At 44.6% G+C, this 19,862-nt stretch overlaps 2 protein-coding genes across 10 annotated transcripts in view; one reads left to right on the top strand and one right to left on the bottom strand.

Moving 5' to 3' along the window:
• Window positions 1–9,971, top strand: part of LOC133170961 (membrane-associated guanylate kinase, WW and PDZ domain-containing protein 1-like) — a 60,318-nt gene extending 50,347 nt beyond the window's left edge. For 8 of the 9 annotated variants that reach the window (XM_061304199.1, XM_061304215.1, XM_061304207.1 and 5 more), the window contains 10 exons: window positions 108–354; window positions 2,440–2,531; window positions 2,607–2,802; window positions 2,864–3,166; window positions 4,322–4,525; window positions 4,627–4,714; window positions 5,074–5,128; window positions 5,219–5,359; window positions 5,456–5,594; window positions 6,842–9,971. In XM_061304199.1, the coding sequence (XP_061160183.1) occupies window positions 108–354; window positions 2,440–2,531; window positions 2,607–2,802; window positions 2,864–3,166; window positions 4,322–4,525; window positions 4,627–4,714; window positions 5,074–5,128; window positions 5,219–5,359; window positions 5,456–5,594; window positions 6,842–7,914 (2,538 nt within the window). In that variant the 3' untranslated portion in view covers window positions 7,915–9,971. Of the gene's footprint in view, window positions 1–107; window positions 355–2,439; window positions 2,532–2,606; window positions 2,803–2,863; window positions 3,167–4,321; window positions 4,526–4,626; window positions 4,715–5,073; window positions 5,129–5,218; window positions 5,360–5,455; window positions 5,595–6,234; window positions 6,327–6,841 lie in introns of all 9 variants that reach the window. The other variant, XM_061304264.1, reaches the window with a different exon arrangement.
• A 3,406-nt stretch (window positions 9,972–13,377) lies between these two features.
• LOC133149980 (rhodopsin) lies at window positions 13,378–14,853 on the bottom strand. Its single transcript, XM_061272228.1, has one exon. It carries the CDS (start codon window positions 14,785–14,787, stop codon window positions 13,723–13,725), a length of 1,065 nt encoding a protein of 354 aa, XP_061128212.1. The 5' UTR covers window positions 14,788–14,853; the 3' UTR covers window positions 13,378–13,722.
• Window positions 14,854–19,862: the final 5,009 nt, after the last annotated feature.

Raw genomic sequence — 19,862 nt, forward strand, 5'->3', positions numbered from 1 at the left:
TTGAACACCGCCACCTTTTTACCCACTGCTACATTTGCACTCTCAAACCGACGCCCCCAAATGCCTCAACGACTTCTCCTTCTCTCATCCTCTCTTCTGCAATTCAGCACCAGCTCGAGAGGAAAGATAGCCAGAGCAGCTCCCAGCACAGCGTGTGCAGCCACCGCAGCACGCACACGGACTCTCCCGGCCACGCCATGCCCGGTGAGGTTGCCGTGCCGACCCCCGCCGCCCCCACCCAGCCGCTGCCGGGCTTGCCCCCTCTGGACCCGGCGGATGGCACCCTCACCCTCCAGAAGAAACCGGACCCCTTTAAGATCTGGGCTCAGTCGAGGAGCATGTACGAGAGCAGACGTGAGTGTCGCCATTTAAGTGCTCGAGTTAAGCGCGCTCCGTATTTTGAGTGCGCTTAACAAATTATTGTCGAGTGACTCACAACTGAGTTACATTTGTGCGGAAGAGTCAGTGAGTCACTCAGGCACTATCGTAAGGGTGTGTGTGGGTGTGTGATTAGAACAGCACTTTTTAGTTCTTCTCATTGTATTTTTTTCTGAAATCAAAGCTAAATTGAACATTTATTGTGCAAACCCCCAAAGTCAAAGTCTCAGTTAGTTTCAGTTTTGCTATTCAATATGTGTGAATGGAAACGACTCCTTTGGAGCCTTCAACTAGGCTACCATGACAACGATGTTCCAGTTCGACATCAAGATGCATCACGAATCAACTAATCTTGCCCAATAAAGATCCAAATATTACCTTTAAACAGCCGCTGATAGGAATACTACAGCATGCTACATCAGGAGCTCGAAGTCGGACAAAAAGGTCCTTTGGCCTCATCAGTTCTGTAATGGGGAACCCTCGATCCACATCCATTTGACGTGATTGCATTATTCCCTCACAGATCCCGCAGTCGACGTGAGCAGTAGTGCAAGCGGGGGTGCTTAATAATCATGGCTGCCTGTGGAATCTAGGACTGCTGCTGATTAAATATTAACCGGGCCCAGAAAGGCCCGCTTTAAGCTGCTGCTGATTAATATACGTGTATTTGATAACCCCTGGAGGAGATCCAGAGTCATGTGGAGACGATGAGAAACTAGAAAGACACAAAGAGATTGTCAAAGAGTCCTAATTCTGTCTGTGTTCAGAGTTCATATTCAAGTAGGAGAATTGCCCCCCCCTCAAAAAAAGTGAGTTTGAATTGATGTCGATGCTAAAAACAGCGAGAATGACGGAAAAACAAAAGGAAATTCATCATATGACGTCTTATATTATATACAGTATAGGCTACCCAACAAGCTGATGAATACCGTAAATTCCGGACTATAAGCCGCACCGGACTATAAGACGCACCAGCTAAAATTGGGGTATATTTTAGTTTTTTCCTTATATAAGCCGCACCGGACTATAAGCCGCACGTGCACATGCGTTAAGACCGTTCACTGAAAGCCTTTATAAAGTTTTTATAACATACTTTAACACGTCTTTCTAAACATTGCCTGTGATGAAGGGTTTAGAGCCCTTTGACGCAGGTCACCTAGCGTGCATTCCTACTAAAGCTCATAATAGTCACAAGCAACACAGGCAGAATAAGCAGCAGCCATAGTAGTGTTTCAAAATAGTATTTTTGTTGTTGTTTTTTTCTTCAAGATACCGCAGTGTATAAAAGTGATCAAGGCATCACAAAAATCACGAAAAAAAATCCTTATATAAGCCGCACCTGACTATAAGCCGCAGGGTTCAAAATTTTGTAAAAAAGTTGCGGATATAGTCCGGAATTTACGGTAATTCGTTTTGAAATCAGTGATTTGTAAGAACTGTTGACATTTTTAAAAAGATGAACGGTCATAAAAATTGCGAGAAAAAGTCAGGACAAATTGCAGTTATAGTATTAACACAAAGCCGATGCACAATTTGTCTTTGCGGGACAAATATAATAACACTACGGGCCAGATTTGGCCCGCGGGCCTTGAGTTTGACACCCCTGATTTCAATTGACGCTGAGCAAGGGACCGGACGAGCCGACAAGCTTAAGCCAATGGCTTCGACGACGCTGTAGCGGCAATGCGGACCAGAGGAAATCGTAAATCGGAATCTCAATGACCTCATGTGGTCAGCGGAGGCTTGCAATTTGCCGTTGTAAGGAAATTGTGATCCGTCACATCTGCGAGTGTGACAAGGTCACAGCCGGTGAGTTTGCATGCTCATCCACTCGTTGCTCAATGAGGCGAGGAGGAGCTGTTGAGCAATCCCAAGCAGACACGCTTTGTCGATCAATAATTGCACAAACAACCGTGGATGTGTGCTAATTAAACCAAATGGAAGTCAGACGCTATCAATTGCTACTAAATGCATTCGCTGATTACCGTAAAGGCGAACTGGTCAATGTTGTGCGTCTTTCGGGCACATTTTCATGATTGCTTTTTTGTTGTTGTTTTTCAGTGCCAGACTGCCAGGAGCAGGACATTTTCCTTTGGCGAAAGGATACGGGCTTCGGTTTCCGCATTCTTGGGGGAAATGAGCCTGGGGAGCCTGTAAGTAGTTCAGGGTCTGGATGTTGCAGTTTTTGCGTGGCGGAATTCCTTAACGCGTTTCTGGATTTGGTGCAGATCTACATCGGTCACATCGTGAAGTACGGCGCAGCGGACGAGGACGGACGTCTGCGGTCGGGCGACGAGCTCATCTGCGTGGACGGCACGGCGGTGGTGGGCAAGTCTCATCAGTTGGTGGTGCAGCTGATGCAGCAGGCGGCTAAGCAGGGTCACGTCAACCTCACGGTCAGACGGAAGACGCCCGGATTCCCAGGTGGGCATTGAAAAGGCACGACCCCCCCGAGAGCAGCCGCCTTATTTGGCTTTGTCATTAGTTTCCAAAGGGGAAGGCGACATCCCGCCATCGCCGGCCTCCTCCCACCACAGCAGCACTCAAGCGCCCAGCCTGACGGAAGGCAAGCGGACCCCGCAAGGAAGCCAGAACTCTCTCAACACGGTCAGCTCGGGCAGCGGCTCCACCAGCGGCATCGGCAGCGGCGGGGGAGGCGGCAGCGGGAGCGCCGTGGTTCCCGCTTCTCTGCAGCCGTACGACGTGGAGATCCAACGCGGAGAAAACGAGGGCTTCGGCTTCGTCATCGTGTCCTCCGTTTCTAGGCCCGACGCGGGCACCGCCTTTGGTGAGTGAATCCACTTAAGCCAATTAAGGCAAAAAGGTGTCACGATTTGACTTTAATCTGCTTTCGGGCATCTCTGGGAAAATCATTACTCTGTGATTCATCATCATTATACTTCAAAGTTGCCATATTGGTCTCTGAGCTATATATTTTTTTTTAATTCAGCAAAGAGGCCCCGCCTCCGTTGTGGTTTTTGACCGGTGTTCGCTTAATACCAAGGTCACCAACCCTGCTATCATGAGCTTAGGGATTTAGAAATGATTCCGACGGGATCAGGCCGGCCGCGGCTTTATCGTAAACATCATCACGGCCGATTCCCAGACCTCGCAGCTGCGTTCACTTACGGCCGTCAAAAACAAAAATTGCAACGATCAAAAGATGCTCAGCCCGGTGATGAGCTTATTCCTCCGACAAATTTGATTTACCTGCGTGTGCCCAAAGTCACGCCAAGGTCTTGGCATGAAAGATAGCATCGAAGGCTCCCACGGGACGAGGATGTTACTTAGCAAAAGGCTTCTTGTGAGGGGGGGGGGGGGCTCGTCAACAAACCCGTCTTAATACCACCAAAGCCTTTGAGGCTTTTCGGTTTTGCTGTGTTCTCGCTCCGGTAGAGAGCGTGAGTGGAACGGACTTTCATGTGCTGCGCTTGACACATTCCCGATAGAATTGCCAGTCGAGATATAAAAATAAGGTGAAAAACATTTTACGAGGCGTCGTTCTTCAGCGATAACAACGAAGCGTAAATCATCGTCACCTCGTGACCCGGGTTTGGTGTTGTGTTTAGCAGATGTGGTGTTAAATCCGGCCATGTCCCGTGAGGTAGCTGGATGGAGTGACACGATGCAAATGTCAAAAGAATGAAGGATGGAGGAATTGAATAACCCTGTGAGACCTTCCACTTGAGATGTTTTTGAGGAGCCACACAAAATATTTATGGCCCTTGGTGAACAGCAATACATCTTGTGACGTCATTGATTCCTGGAGTGTGTCGTTGATTTGATTTACGCGTCGGGAATCATTTGCATGGACGAGGATTTGATTAGCTTGAAGCGATTGTGGGGAATCTAAGATAATTGATAGTTTCCCTGTCTCCCTTTGTCTCTTCTTTTCTCCTGAATCAATCTAATCAATCAACACATAAACAAACACATTGAAAAGCTGGAAATGCTTGCGTGGCCATGCCTCACAAAATAGGCCGCATCATCGAAGGCAGCCCGGCCGACCGCTGCGGTAAGCTGAAAGTGGGCGATCGGATATTGGCCGTCAATAGCTGCTCCATCACCAACAAGTCCCACTCGGACATCGTCAACCTGATCAAGGAAGCTGGAAACACCGTCTCGCTCAGGATCATCCCCGGTGATGGTAAGACTTTGTTTATCACTTCCAACTTTATTTTGCGATCCCCAAATGAGACATTTTTCCAAACGTATCTGCGACTTGTTGTCTTTTTGATCCCCGCCCAGAGTCTTCCAATGCTTCTCTGCTAACCAATGCTGAGAAGATCGCTACTATCACCACCACACACACTCCTCAACAGTCCAAAGAGTCTCGGTGGGTGCACATAGAGAATTTATATGTTTATTTGATCTATTATTTGTATATTTTTTATCTAAATACTAAACAATGTTTTATCTATATTTTATTTTTATTTGATCTATTTTTATTTTTGTATATATTTTTATCTATATTTTTCTAAATACTAAACTGTTTTATCTATATTTATTTGATCTATTTTCATTTGATCTATTTTCATTTGATCTAATTTCATTTGATCTATTTTTGTTTACATATTTATCCATATTTATCTATTTTTTTCTCAATACTAACCAATGTTTTATCTATATTATATATATATATGAGTAGATATATAGTTCTTCTAAATTCTAAACACTGCTGCCATGGTTTTAAAGGAATAATTCCAAGTCGAAAGGAGTTCCTCCTCCTCCACCGACACAAACATCACAGGTGAGAATGCTTCACTTATCAAGTTTGAAATGATTAATTTTCTTAATAACAAAAGAAAATGTTTTTATCTTTTCCCTCCGTGACTCGCAGGACGAGTTCTACTCGGTGGACCTTGAACGCGACAGCAAAGGTTTTGGTTTTAGCCTGAGGGGAGGGCGAGAGTACAACATGGACCTTTATGTGTTGAGACTAGCCGAAGACGGAGCTGCTGTCAGGAATGGCAAGATGCGGGTAGGAAAAGTTAGCCTAGCGTTTTTTTGGTTCCCCCCCCCCCCCCCCCCCCTCTCGTCATCAGCGCTCACAAAGAAAAAAATTGCTCTTTTCAAGGTGGGAGACGAAATCTTGGAGATTAACGGCGAGAGCACAAAAAACATGAAGCATTCACGTGCCATCGAACTGATCAAGAACGGAGGGCGCTGGGCACGGCTCGTTCTGAAACGCGGGGACGGATCTGTACCCGAATACGGTAGGTTGACGTTTTCCTCAGCTCTCCAGTTTCTCACATTGGGAACGATGGCCGACGTGGGCTGAGATCTGAGCTCACGCTGTTGTCTGTCAAACGTTGACCTTTTGGTATTAAAGGTTGTGTGGAGCCATGATGTGAGCATCATGTTCCTTGTGTGGCGTCATTTAGTTTGGACTCGATTGAAACTATTCCCGCCTCTAGTTTTGAGTTATTTATTTGGAGGCCATTTGATTTATTTATAATTACTTATATATTTATTTATTTCTATTTATTTATAATTATTTATATATTTATTTAGTGCATTTTATTCACAAGCTATCTCGATTTATTGTACCAAAATATTATTTAAAGATGAAATTTCAGACATTAAAAAGCAAAATAGAGAATTTTGAAAGAAAAAAAAGATTGAAATGCTTTAAAAGAGCTTAATCGTAGGTTTCGAGTTCCTGTCATTGTTCCTGTCCTATTCTCAGGTTGAATTTTTGACTCAGCTTTTCCTCTTCTTCTTGAAAGTGTTCTACTGTCTCCTAGTTTGAAATGTAAAACTACTTCTTGTCTGTTTTTATTTGTTTTTCTCCTCTCCTCTCCTTTCTCTGACCTTTTCTCTCTTGCCTGGGCTCTTCCCGCTCGCTCTCTCCAGCCATGATGGCTCCTCATCTCGCTGTGGGTACAATGAGGAATGACAAGATGGGAGAGCCCTGTTTCTACCTAATGGGCCAAAATCAAACCACGGTTTGTAGCCAGAAGTCGGTCATGATCCCCCCCCACCCCCCTCCCGGTCATCTCTTTTGATTTCTTCCCACAACCTTTCTCAGCTCATCCCGACCTGCATCCTTCTTTGTGTCAAGCTTCCTGTCATGTCGTGCCCGGAGTCCAAACTTTCCACATTATTCCACATGTGGAAAGGAACAGGACTAACTCGCTCATCAGATGCCGCCACCATAGCAACTTGGCTGATCTTTCGAACCCGCCTTCTTTTAGTTTGTCGATGAGCGCTGTGTCATTGATAACCCCGCACTCGCCCGCTCTTGTATCTCACCTGCAGCCCCGGAGGCAAAATGTACCGAAGCCGTGTGTCGCTTCAGTGCAACCTCCATGTTGAGAAGGTTCTTGTGTATCAGTGTGAGCCATACCCGCTCCATGCACTCGTATGCATGAGTCGCTTTAAATCCCCGCCCAGTGGTTCCGTCGTGTCACTGCAGCCGTGTCCCTCTATTGAACCATTTTTTTTTTGTCCTCTCCTTCAGACGGCAGCAATGACGGGTACCCTCCCACACCCGGGGCACAAAACACTTCGGAAGTGAGAACGCCGCCGGCCAACGGCCGATATCACACCTCATTGGATTCCAGTTATCCACCAGACCTTCACACACCATCACGCCGGGAGGAGGCTGGGCGTGGGCGAGACAGGAACTGGGACAGGGCCGGGTGGGATCAGATGGACTACCAAGCCCGACAGTTTACCCCTCACCTTCACCACACCTGGAATAACAATCACAGCGCCAGCCCCAAACAGCCGTCTCCAGATAACAGCAACGGTAGCAGTGGCAACAAGAAGATGCGAGGGCGCAAAGTCAAAAAGTCCGAGTCTGAAAGCGGCATCTCCAAGCTCCTGAAGACGCTGAGGAAAGACAACTCGGGGAAGAAGGCTGCGGCCGCCGCCGCGCAGAAACTCAGGGGCCGAGGGCTCTCGAACAGCAGCTCCACTTTGGACGGGAGGTTTCACGCGCAGCGCCGCGGCTCCCTCGACCGCTCGCCCACGCCGAGGCGCAGCTTCTCCCCCGACCGCAGGCGGGCCAAGTCGATGGATCGCAGGGCCGAGCGAGCGCGGCGGGATCGTACGCCCGAGCGGGAGCGCGACGACGGCGGGTTCCTCACCCCCGAGCGCAAATTCTTGGAGCGAAGGCTCCTCAAGGACTCGCCGGCGGAGGCCGCCTCCCCCGCACGCTCCAAGAACGGCGCCGACTCCTCGTCCCTTCCCGGGGTCGGCGCTTACCATCGAGCCGCCAAGAACGGCAACCTGACACGAGACGCTTCCTCCGAGCAACATCGGGCGAACGGGACGCCGGAGAGACCTTTTCGAACGGAGCGGGACTCTTCCCCCGACAGCAACTACGGGCGAGATGAGCAGAACTATGCGGCGATGGCGGCACCCAGACTCAAAGACTACTACAGCATGATGAAGAACAATGCTGCCCACAACAATGCTGCGTACAACAAGACAGGCCACAACAAGAACACTCTTTGCCAAAACCCAAAGCAGCTCCCTGAGCCCAAGAGAAAGCTGTACCAAGAATGCCCCAAAGACCTCAGCATCTAGAGCGCAGCCGACCCCTCACACTGGAACCGGACTCACAAAGACCCCCCCCCCCCCCCTCTCCCCGATGGTCGACTTGACTCGTTGTGACCCTCATCCAGAGATTCCTAAAAACAGCAGGAGTACAATCCCATCAGCTTACACTGGTTGTTTTGTCATCGTTGCGTTGCTCATGAACACCTCGTCGTATCCGTATATAATCCAAGTATTGTCTGTGCCTGCGTATGAAATTGGTGGTTTTGCTTTTTGTCTGCATTGCTGAATCGAAATGTTTTGCCCCTCCCACCCACCCACGCACACGCATACGCTACATGACATGCTTCCAGTTGTGCTTTTTTTCCAACTTTTTTATTTTAACGAACAAATAATAGCACAAATCACCAATGGCTTACAAGAACTGTGAAAAAAAAATGATAATGTTCAAAAGTGATGAAATGGAGGATTTAAAGTAGAGTGCTGATTTCATAAATAATTTATTTCTTTGGTGCGTCTGATGGCTGTTTTTATTTAATTTGGCACATTTCTTGAGTGAGCGTGGTGAAATGGTAAAAATGTATTTTGGAAACGCATGCTTGACACAATTTCTGTTCCCCAAACTAAGAAATCGGACAGTTTTCCAATTAGCGTGTTGCTATTGGCCAATTAAATTCATTCAAATCAAATAAGATAGAAACAATATGTTAGTTACTAATGCTAATAATGCTAACTTGGCCAGCATGTGCTATAAAAATGTCCCCTACTTCACAGCAGCCATAGCATGTTCTTGAAATAAAATAACGCGATCTAATCACAAAGCCCATTTCAGATGAGAATACCGTATTTTCCGGACTATAAGGCGCACCGGACTATAAGGCGCACCATTAATGCATCATGTCAGATTTATAATCCAAATCAAATCATTCTCCATTTGATCTTTTTTATTTCAACTTCAGATGCAACAAATGACTTTATAATCACAAAATAATGATCCATACTCTTTTTGATTCATAGTCTTCAGCGGGCCACTCATGATTGATTTCATGACACAATGTTTCGAGCCGGTTTAAATTTAGGAATTTGGTCCATATATAAGGCGCACCGGACTATAAGGCGCACTAACACCTTTTGAGAAGATTTTAGGTTTTTAGGTGCGCCTTATAGTCCGGAAAATACGGTGCATGAATTGCTTTTTGTGATTCCGAGCACAGGAGACGACCAAACTGCCATGCTGAGCCACAATTGTCACCGCACTGGAGTCTGACTGCTGCTTTTCCAACGTGTTCACTGTTTTGTTTTGTTTGTCAACAAATGCATCGGCTACTGAAGGCACACTCTTAATCACGACACAAGACCGAAGCTCTCGAGAAGGTCGAGCTCTTGGTTTGAGTTGACTCTTCCTTTCCCGGCTAAAGCATGGTTCTATTCTTCAGTACATGACCACTGTCGTCCACACAGAAAGAAGAAAAAAAAAAGATCTATTTTTTTTTATGTTCACCTTTTTGGGCCATCTCCTGTAAAGATTTCTCCTATGTGATGATGAGGAACCTGTGGAGGAATAAAAATGTTGCCTTTTACATGTACAAAAGAGAAATTTATGAAGAACGTGATCATGTGTTTTTAATCTCTGAATGGACCTGACGATTTATGGGAACTATGTTGATTTACTCTGGATCAGGTATGTAAAGAGCTTTTCGAATGAGCGCTCAAGCTATTTGTTTGTTTGAATCTCTCGATGGTTAGCCTGCCTTTGTATTATACAGCACTTGTATGCAGTCTGTGTTTCTTCAAACATGATTATTTCTTCTAATGTGCTCCAGACTGTGGATGTGTTGATAAGAGCAGTAAATGTATATGGGCCGTTTTTTTTTTTTTTTTATAAAACTATGCATATATAAATATGACATTGTTCATAGCTTTATTTGATCCGTGTAGCTATACATAACATTAGTCCTAAGTACAAGTAGATGTTGACTTATCCAGCTTCTTTCCTTGAGATGGATTACACTGTATATGTAGCTATCAAAAGAAGTCTGTGAATGCTATTTTTATTATCAAAATAAAGTTTTCCATACAAATTCATAGAGACGACGTCATACTCTTATTTTTTTGCAAATCTGTATTCCAGACTAGATTGGTTGCTATGGCAACACCTGAAGGTCAGAACACTCCCAACTTGGCACTCTGCCAAACTCAGGAAACTTGAATTTGAATCACATTAACGCCTGTTCGTTAGTTTTATAATATTCTAATCATTAAGCCGATTTAGATATTTATGGCCTCGGTCATTTTATCCTGAACGTCTTTGGCTAGTGTCACCTTTCTTTTAATCACATCAATCCTCGCCGTGATAAGTGCTGTTGAGTCATGTACTGTATTATGATTAACAATAAATAATCCCCCTCCCCCCCACCAGCTAGAACAAATTCTCTAAATCCAAGGTGACCAGTGACGTGCGGTGAGGTTCGTTACTGGCGCCCCTCAACACACACACTGATCCTTTTTTTTTTCTTTTTTTTTAAAAATCAAATAATCAAAAATCATGGTCAAAGCTTCACGGAAAGTGAAAAGTGCCACACCCCCACTTTCTGATTGGCTGTTTGATCAGTGACGTCACCCGGACACCCCATTAGGTACACTGCCTTTTTCAGGTGTACCTAATCACAGGCCACTTAATTAGGGAAAAAATCATGGTCAAAGCTTAAATGAAAGTGAAAAGTGCCCCGCCCGCCCTCACCCCCACTTTCTGATTGGCTGTTTGATCTGTGATGTCATTTGGACACTCCATTAGGTACACCGCCATTTTCAGGTGTACCTAATAACAGGCCACTTGACACCTGTGACCTTTGACCATGATATTTCCCTAATAAAGTGGCCTGTTATTAGGTACACTTGAAAATGGCGGCGTACCTAATGGATTGTCCGTGTGATTCCTTCGTTAAGCGCACCTGCGTGAAAACTTTTAGCTCCTGCGCAACGTGAAATGACCAAAAACTTTTCACGCAGGTGCGTTTAACGAGGGTAACTTGGAAAACATATTGGAACGTGGCCCGGAGGACTAGAGCTTGACACCTGTGACCTTTGACCACGATATTTCCCTAATAAAGTGGCCAGTTATTAGGTACACTTGAAAATGGCGGTGTACCTAATGGATTGTCCGTGTGATTCCTTCGTTAAGTGCACCTGCGTGAAAACTTTTAGCTCCTGCGGAACGTGAACGGCGCTAAAACTTTTCACGCAGGTGCACTTAACGAGGGTAACATATTGGAACGCGGCCCCTCGAGGACTGGAGGTCGACACCCCTGGTTTAAGTGAAAAGTGCCCCACCCGTCCTCACCCCCACTTTCTGATTGGCTGTTTGATCTGTGACATCATTCGGACACTCTATTAGGTGCACCGCCATCTTCAGGTTTGTTCGCAAAGATTCACGAGTGAGCGACAGACAGCGGTGACATTGATGTTTTAATTTTGTATTTGTTGGATTGTAGTTGATGGTGTTATTATACCGAATGTGTTTGTGTTTGAATAAAAGGTTGAAAAAAAAAATCCGTTATGCCGACATTTGTTATTTTGGGGTACACCAACTCATATAACAACGTAAAACACATACATATTGTCATATAAAGCAGTTTACCAAATGTCTGATTTTTACGTTTTAATTGGCGAATATAAAAACAAGGAATACAACACCAGACAAGTTTTAACACAAATGTTTATTAAAATAAAAATAATAACAATAATAATGATAAAAGTACATTTCAAACCAGCAATCTAATGTGACGTTGCAGTAGATATATTGGATAACAATATTTAGGCGTATATATGCATACACGTTATTTAAAAACTACTATAAGTGTTATAAAATCAAGATTAGCCAAAGAGAAGCCCCGTTGTTGCATAACGGCGCATCCCTTCATGCAATAAAGTTAGCCGCTAGCTTGGAGAAAACGTGCATAAAAGAAGTGCTGTTTCAGTGAGTGGTTCGTGCTGTCCTTGGCAAATTGTAAATCTACATTCTGGCTTCCATAGTTCACGCCAGGAGGGAGACGCAACACCTTCACTGACTGATCCGTTGATGGACGGGAAGGAAGGCAGTTGATCCATAGACTCGTTCGCGAACGGGAGTCAGGATTCGTTCCCTCGCTGATGCGTTCTCGCGATGAACTGGAAATGCAAATCACTGACTCGTTCACTCACAGATCCGTTCAGTTGGTGAACGGGAAATGCAATTTACTGACTCGTTCATGAACGGCAAGTTACGTCATTTTCTTCTTCGTTTTGTTTTACGACGAGGTAGCACCAGCTTCAATGCGCATTACCGACACCTACTGGTTGAAGTCATATGAACTGAAAAAATAACCCCGAATCACTTTAGAAGTGATTCGCTCACTCTCGTTCACTGAAAAGGTTAGTTCTTTAGAACGAATCGTTCACTCACGAGCCAACACTATCCGGCACCTAACCGTGTCACAAAAAAGGTTGGGGGAACGCTGCGCTAGTGTGGCTTATTCATTATTTAATTTGAACGATTATAATTAAAATCTCATATCAGCAGTCTTCACACATAAAAACACTCAATAAAGCACATGGAATCAAAAACGGGTTTTCGATCGTGCGTACCACTCCGTTTTCTCCGACCTCCCGTTTTCTCTGAACTCCCGTTGTCCCAATCAGACCTTTTCAAGAGCTCAAGAATTTTTATTCGCCATCTTTTGAGCGTGCCAAACAAGGAATTCGACTTCGCTACATCACAGCCGCTGTTCAACATTTAGGTTACTAACAACAACACTCAGGACGTGTGAAAAATGACAAATATTCTCAAACATTTGAACTCCGGAGTTGCTCTTCCTTTACTGATGACCTCCTGCTTCGACCGAAAATCCATCGTTGAAATCGTTTGGATATTGTAAAACGAAATGTAAAAACCAAACAAATGGACGACTTAGTTGTTCATTTGAACTGGAGATCTCTTATTCTACAGGTAGGCACATGAAGCATCCCGGGATCACTAGCACCCCCTGTCATAAGGCTGGAGAACTTTTTTCGTATCCTCCGTAAGGTCTCTTATCAAAGCCGTTTTGTTCATCTAAAGAAACACGACATTACAGACAGATGACAAAAGAAACCATTATTAGATACACTAGCTTAACTACGGAAATGAGTTAATATAGCAACAGTGTTTGAAGACTTAAAAAGCGACATAAAGACAGAGAGCAGTTCTGTCTAACTGCCTGTCAACATAGGCAGCCGTGTGATTACGTAATCCACAGAGGAGGCTAGACCGGAAGTTGGCTCCTCCGAGCGAATCATCTTCGGTTTTAAAATGACTATAAAAAATTCAGCGATTTTGGTTCTTAATGATACTATTAAAATTAAAATGACTTTATATTAAAAACAATTTAATTCACGATGGCAGGGGCGGCGCACAACGTACACGCTTTTAATTTTTACGCAGAAAGTGATTCAAGACGTTCCGATTGTGGTATTCACGTTTATTCCTTGCAACAAAAAAAACTACATCATCACTTGAGTCAGTAAAACATAAACATGATGAGTCATTTGCAAAGTGCGTTTTATTTTACGTTGCCTTTGGTTACATGCCTCTACGTTCAAAGATAAGCCCTATCAATATAGGATCCGACATTTCCCTCGAGCTAAGGGAAACTCTCGTCGTGGAATATTCTGTACACACGGAAACAACTGATCTTCCCTGCAACTGTCTTTAGTTTGAACCAACTTGTTGGTGAAAATACAAAAAAGAAGTAGACGGTAGCCTTCAGTCATGTAGAACTCTTCTTGGACAGTAGACGGCGTCGATCGGGTTTGACGGCCCTTTTACGCAGGAGAGACGGAGCTGGAGGAGACGGACGAGGCCTCGGTTTTGGAGGTGGTCGTGGAGGCGCCCTCCTCCTCTTCGAAGGGGTTCTTCCCGCAGCACATGGTGGTGATCATGCAGTGGCGGAACTGCTTGTTCATGCAGATGTAGATCAACGGGTTGTAGATGGAGGAGCTCTTGGCAAAGAAGGCCGGGATGGTCATGAAAACCGGTCCGAACTCGGCGCCCTGATGCGTGAAGATCCACCAGGCCACGGTGGCGTAGGGCAACCAACAGACCAGGAAGGCGATCACCATGAGGATGACCATACGGGTGACTTCCCTCTCGGCCCTCTGGGTGGTCTCGGACTCCTGCTGAGCGGCGGCCGCCTCTTTGACGGCGCAGAGCAGACGGCCGTAGCAGAAGAACACGACGACCAGCGGAGTCACAAAGTGGCAGACGAACATGTAGACGACGAAGGACTCGTTGTTGAAGCCCTCGGCCCGAGTGTAATAGTCGACCCCGCAGGAGCACTGCATGCCCTCCGGGATGTACCGGGACCAGCCGACGAGTGGAGGCACGGCGCAAGCCGATGCCATTATCCAGGTGAAGGCCAAGCCCATGATGGCGTGGTTCTCCCCGAAACGGAAGTTGCTGATGGGCTTGCAGACCACCACCCACCTCTCGATAGCCAGAACCACCAGGGACCAGAGGGCGATTTCACCACCCAGGGTGGCGAAGAATCCTTCCACGTTGCAGCCCAGACGTCCGAGCACAAAGTAGCCGTGCATGGACGTGTACATGGTGGTGGTGAATCCTCCGAAGACCATGAAGAGGTTGGCCACGGCCAGATTGAGCAGGATGTAATTCAGAGGGGTCCGCAGCTTCTTGTGTTCGATGGTGACGTACAGGGTGAGGAAGTTGATGGGGAAGCCCAGCAGGATGAGCAGGAACATGTAAGCGCCCAGACCCGCGTAGGCCGCCGGGTTGACAAGGTAGTACTGAGGGTATTCATAAGGACTCCGCACCACGCCGGTGGTGTTCAGCATGGGGATGTAGAAATAAGGTCCCTCGGTGCCGTTCATGCTTGCGGTTGGCGCTTAGCGTCGGCCCTCGTGCGTGCGGCGTTTCTTTTAGATCTTCGGAAAGGGACCTGGCTACGATTGGACCACGGTGGCGAGGCGCTGCCTTTTAAAAGGCGCACCTTGGATTATGGCTTTCCAAATCCGTCAGCACAAAGTGATTTAGGCCACGTTTAATATCTAATCCAACCGTGACTGCAAACAGAACTGACCACTCATCAACATATTAAGGTCTTTGCATTCGGGCGTTCCTGATGAGGAGAACCGATCGTTTACCTTGTCAGATGAAATCTTTTTTGGGCTTGAATGTGTTTTACTGGTTGCTCCAAAGTTCTGCTTTTACATGAACTAATCAATGTCCAATTCAATTCAGCCCGTTTAACCAGAAACAGAAATAAATACGCTGGAACCTCAGTTCTCATGATTAATCCATATCAGCAAATCTGAAATTGAATCCTACAACAGTCAAAGAAATATCTCACGTGAATTTAAATTTATCGACTCCGGTCTGAAATACTGACGCCTAGAAAATACACTTTAGAGAAAATAACGACACATTTAAACACAGACAGCAGTTGGAAATCAAATGAAACGACCAATAAAATGTTTATAGAGCATTTCACACACACTTTTACCTTTATTGAAAATGCTTCAAGGCATATGAAAGAAGTGGGGTGCTACATAAACCAAAAGTGACAATAAAGGAGTGATACCCGAGACCGCGTCATATTATTGAATCGGAACGAAATAAAAATAAAAAGTGTTTTACAAGGATGCCTCTGACACGCTACGTATATCGCCAGCGTATTTAGCTAACCCGTGTGACCTGGATTCTCACACAGAATACTCTTGCCATGGTTGTGAATCGAATCACGAACGGAGCAGCGATTCAAACGGCTCTATAAATATCTCCTTTTATGTTTCAGTGTGGATGGTATGTAGAGCACGGGCCGTGAATGCTGAGTGCTGAAGCGCTCGTCTTAGCTGCTGAAGAGCTCAGCACTTTCCTAATGGGTGTTGTATTAAAGAGATTTGGGGCTTATGGATGTGTTACTCTCACAGGCCTGTCAAGGGTTTAACGTTGGACGGGGGGTCATTCTCGCTCAGTACCGGGTTTCTATCTTCGGCCTCATTACACCGTTTTTTTTTTTTTTTTTTTGGCCTCTATGAGTCATGGTTTCTGTCAAGGTCAAGGCCAGATGGCAGCATCAGGAGGAGGGGAGGTAGTCTGACTTGTGGAAGGCTTCTAGTTAGTGCAGCTTGCACATCAGGGATGGGATATAGAAGATGAACTCCTCCTAATACACGAGAAAATGCATTTGGTGACAGTAAGAGGTGTTAATTTTGTAAAAAAAAGAAGATACGAATATTTTCATCAACGCACATATTTCGCCTGAAAACATGAGAATAAAACCCCAGTTTGACTCCCTACTTTGAGACACTAACCCAAATTTGAAACCCTAACCCTAGTTTGAAACCCGAACCCAAGTTGGAACTCTGAGTTTGAAACCCTAGTTTGAAACCCTAACCCTAGTTGGAAACCCTAACCCAAGTTTGAAACCCTAACTCTAGTTTTAAACCCTAGTTTGAAACCCTAACCCTGGTTTAAAACCCTAGTTTAAACCCTAACCCTAGTTTTAAACCCTAACCCCAGTTTGAAACCCTAACCCTAGTTGGAAACCCTAACCCAAGTTTGAAACCCTAACCCTAGTTTGAAACCCTAGTTTGAAACCCTAACCCTGGTTTAAAACCCTAGTTTAAACCCTAACCTTAGTTTTAAACCCTAACCCTAGTTTGAAACCGTAGTTTAAAAGCCAAAACCCTTGTTTTAAACACTACCCCTATGTTACTTTAAACCTCCTAACCCTAGTTTTTAATCCTACTTTGAATTCCTAACCCTAATTGAAACCCTACTTTGAAACCCTAACCCTAATTTGAACCCCTCATGCTGCTCAACTGCTGTTGGGTCTACATTATGCAGCAGTGAATCGACTTTGTTTTTCATCTCACATTCTGGATTGATCAAATATCACTCACTGGACTGAGGTTTGCACTTGAAACCTTGAATCCAGCATGCATGGTCTGTGAAAGGAAGCAGGTCCTCACACAGAGCCCTCTCAAGCACTCGAGGAAGGCCCAGGTGAAGAGTTGCACACTTCCCAATAATCAGTATTCTTGTGGTATTATGAAATCTAAAGGACTTAAAATAAAATCCTGCCTTTGCTGACCTCTAGTGGTCTTTCTCCGTATCCGGTACATTAGTTGGGTTGTTCCAGAACGGAGGAAAATGTAGGCGATTCTATACCGCTGCATTTTAAAATGACTATTTTTTTTCGAATTATTCTCTCTACAATGTTAAAACTAATCATGATTAAGTTTGTTGAGGTGACGTCACCAAACTATATCAATGGGGCAAATTAGTTTTTCCCACCTGTTTGGTTGTCACTATTTTATTTATTTTTTTTATGTCGGGTGCAAGCAACCAAAGTCCAGGAGCATTTTTTTTTTTTTTTGCATCCAAAGATGAGTGAAGTTTGTAGAGGACAAACGAGTGGGAAGAGTGTGATGCTCTCTCTCACTGAGGACCGGTAGAGAGGAGGGAAGGCTGCAAGTAGGACATGGCACATTCCACACCATCAGCCCCCACAGTACACTTGGCGCACTCCATCTTATACATCATCGGAACAAAAATAACAGCAGCTGGTGTCGGGGTTGTCAATGCCTTCTATTTGGTTAGGTAGCACTGCTCATCCAGTTCTCATGATGCGTTGGCAGTGAATGAACGCAATCCCATTTGAGAAAAAAATAAAAATGATTCCACCTGCGTAGTTTCATGTAAAATGGTGGATGTTGAAAGTCTTTGCTGCATCGTGTGCCGCCTGCCTGCGGCGTCTATGCCAGCAGTGGGAGCTGTTTACTGGCAAAAAAAAAAAAAAAGCAAACAACGCTCATGCTGCATCACTATTGATTGGACAGGTTTCTTTCTACAGCTGATGATTAAATCATGAAGACACCGGCTTTTTAGGAGAAATAATATATTTGAATAATTTCCCACAAAAAAAATGACACTCGCCAGAGTGCAGGGAAGACGGGGTCAAAGGTGAACTTGAAGCCTCGTCGATAACGCTGATCATCAGCACGTTTCAGTCAGAGAAAGCGACGTGTCGCCGCTTTTTTCTTTTTAAAACGCTGACACCAAATAAATCTTGACTTTTTTCGAGCACATCAACTTATTTGACTTGTTTTCTATTTTTAAGTGTTACCTATAAAAGCCGTCCTATTCGAGAATCGAACTCACAGTGACAGGGAAGTGTACATCAGCGACGCCCAACGATTGCGCAATACACATTTTACGATGCGTAGGCTATGACGTCACGGGGATTTTTTCAGGAAACAAAATTCGACCTCTTGCTGAATTCATAAATATGTATAACTATGACTAAATATACATATATAAATATGATATACTCTTGCTGAATATAATTCATAAATATTCATAAATATGGCTAAATATACAGTATTGCTGCATTGCAGACTATATAATAACAATAGCTCATATTTAGATCGCACTTAAATCTTGACGTCACTTTTGTCATCTTGACGATCAGGACGCCCTCTGCGGTGGCATGGGAAAAAAAACGCAAAACTTTCATATGATTATTTACCTTTCTAACCATATTTAATCTACCGTATTTTCCGGACTATAAGGCGCACCGGACTATAAGGCGCACCTTCAATGAATGGCCCATTTTAAAACTTAATCCTTATATAAGGCGCACCGGACTATAAGGCGCACCATTAATGCATCATGTCCGATTTTTAATCATTCTCCATTTTATCTTTTTTATTTCAACTTCAGATGCAACAAATGACTTTATAATCACAAAATAATGATCCATAGTCTTTTTGATTCATGATTCATAGTCTTCAGCAGGCCACTTATGCTTGATTTCATGACACAATGCTTCGGGGCAGTTTGAATTTAGTCCATATATAAAGCGCACTGGACTATAAGGCGCACTGTCGCCTTTTGAGAAGATGTTAGGTTTTTAGGTGCACCTTATAGTCCGGAAAATACGGTACACTATCCACCTATTTATTCAAAATATTTAAATAAAAATATTGATCAAATTCCATGTTGCCATCCACACATTCTGCTGACCCTTTTAACTGTTACTTCTATTTTCTTGATGCAATTTGCAGTCCCCCCCCGTTAATATCATTTTATTTATTTTTAATTGGAATTAATTCAATTTATTATTCATTTCAATTTAATTTTAATTTGAAGTGGAATCATTCCACTGCACCCAGATTGCTTTCCTAATCTTGTCTTTTCCTTTCTCACCACTCGGGTATTTCAAGTTTAAACTCACTGACACGCGCACACAGAACAGTTTGTGCTTGTTTTTCCGACTGCTCAAGCCTATTGTGTAGCCGAATGGCAAAAAAAAAATTAGCAGTCTACGACATGATTCAACATCTTTCTCGTTGCTACAGTGATAAATCCACTGTGCATGTGTAGATGGGTGAACTCCCGTCAAGTGTGGCGAGTCATGTCCTCGGTTTAAGACGCACACACACGCACACACCTCCCACACACTCATCTGCACATGATCACACAACAAGCGCTTCAGATTCGCACATAATCATCAGCCATTTTTCAGAACTGCTTTTTATCAAACCGCATCATTCATATGTTAAAGAGCCACACAACTCGCGGGACTTCAAACAAGAGCAGAGCCCAACAAACACCTTGGTTAGACGTGACCCCATTTTGCTGTCTTTTGTTCTTATTTTTATTTTGGCGCATCGTGCAGCCTGTTGACAGAAACGTCTCACCTGAGATACGAAGCTGAAGTCTGGGTAGATGTGAGCACCAGGTAGAATCCAGCGTGTCTGGTTGCATCACACTGACCTTGAAGGACAAGCCAGACTCAGCAGGATGGGTCTGAAACTGGTCCAGTGTCTCTAACTGGAGGCTCATTCTGATCCCTAATCATCTCCAAAACAGACAGACACACACACACAGCAGCCAAGGCTGACGGAAACATATCTGCAACAAACAGCTAAATATTTTT

Source organism: Syngnathus typhle, linkage group LG2 (genome assembly GCF_033458585.1).
Source record: "Syngnathus typhle isolate RoL2023-S1 ecotype Sweden linkage group LG2, RoL_Styp_1.0, whole genome shotgun sequence".
NCBI lineage: Eukaryota > Metazoa > Chordata > Actinopteri > Syngnathiformes > Syngnathidae > Syngnathus > Syngnathus typhle.

Excerpts from the sequence above, each read along its gene's own strand:
- LOC133149980 (XM_061272228.1), bottom strand. The coding sequence starts at position 14,787 with ATGAACGGCACCGAGGGACCTTATTTCTACATCCCCATGCTGAACACC.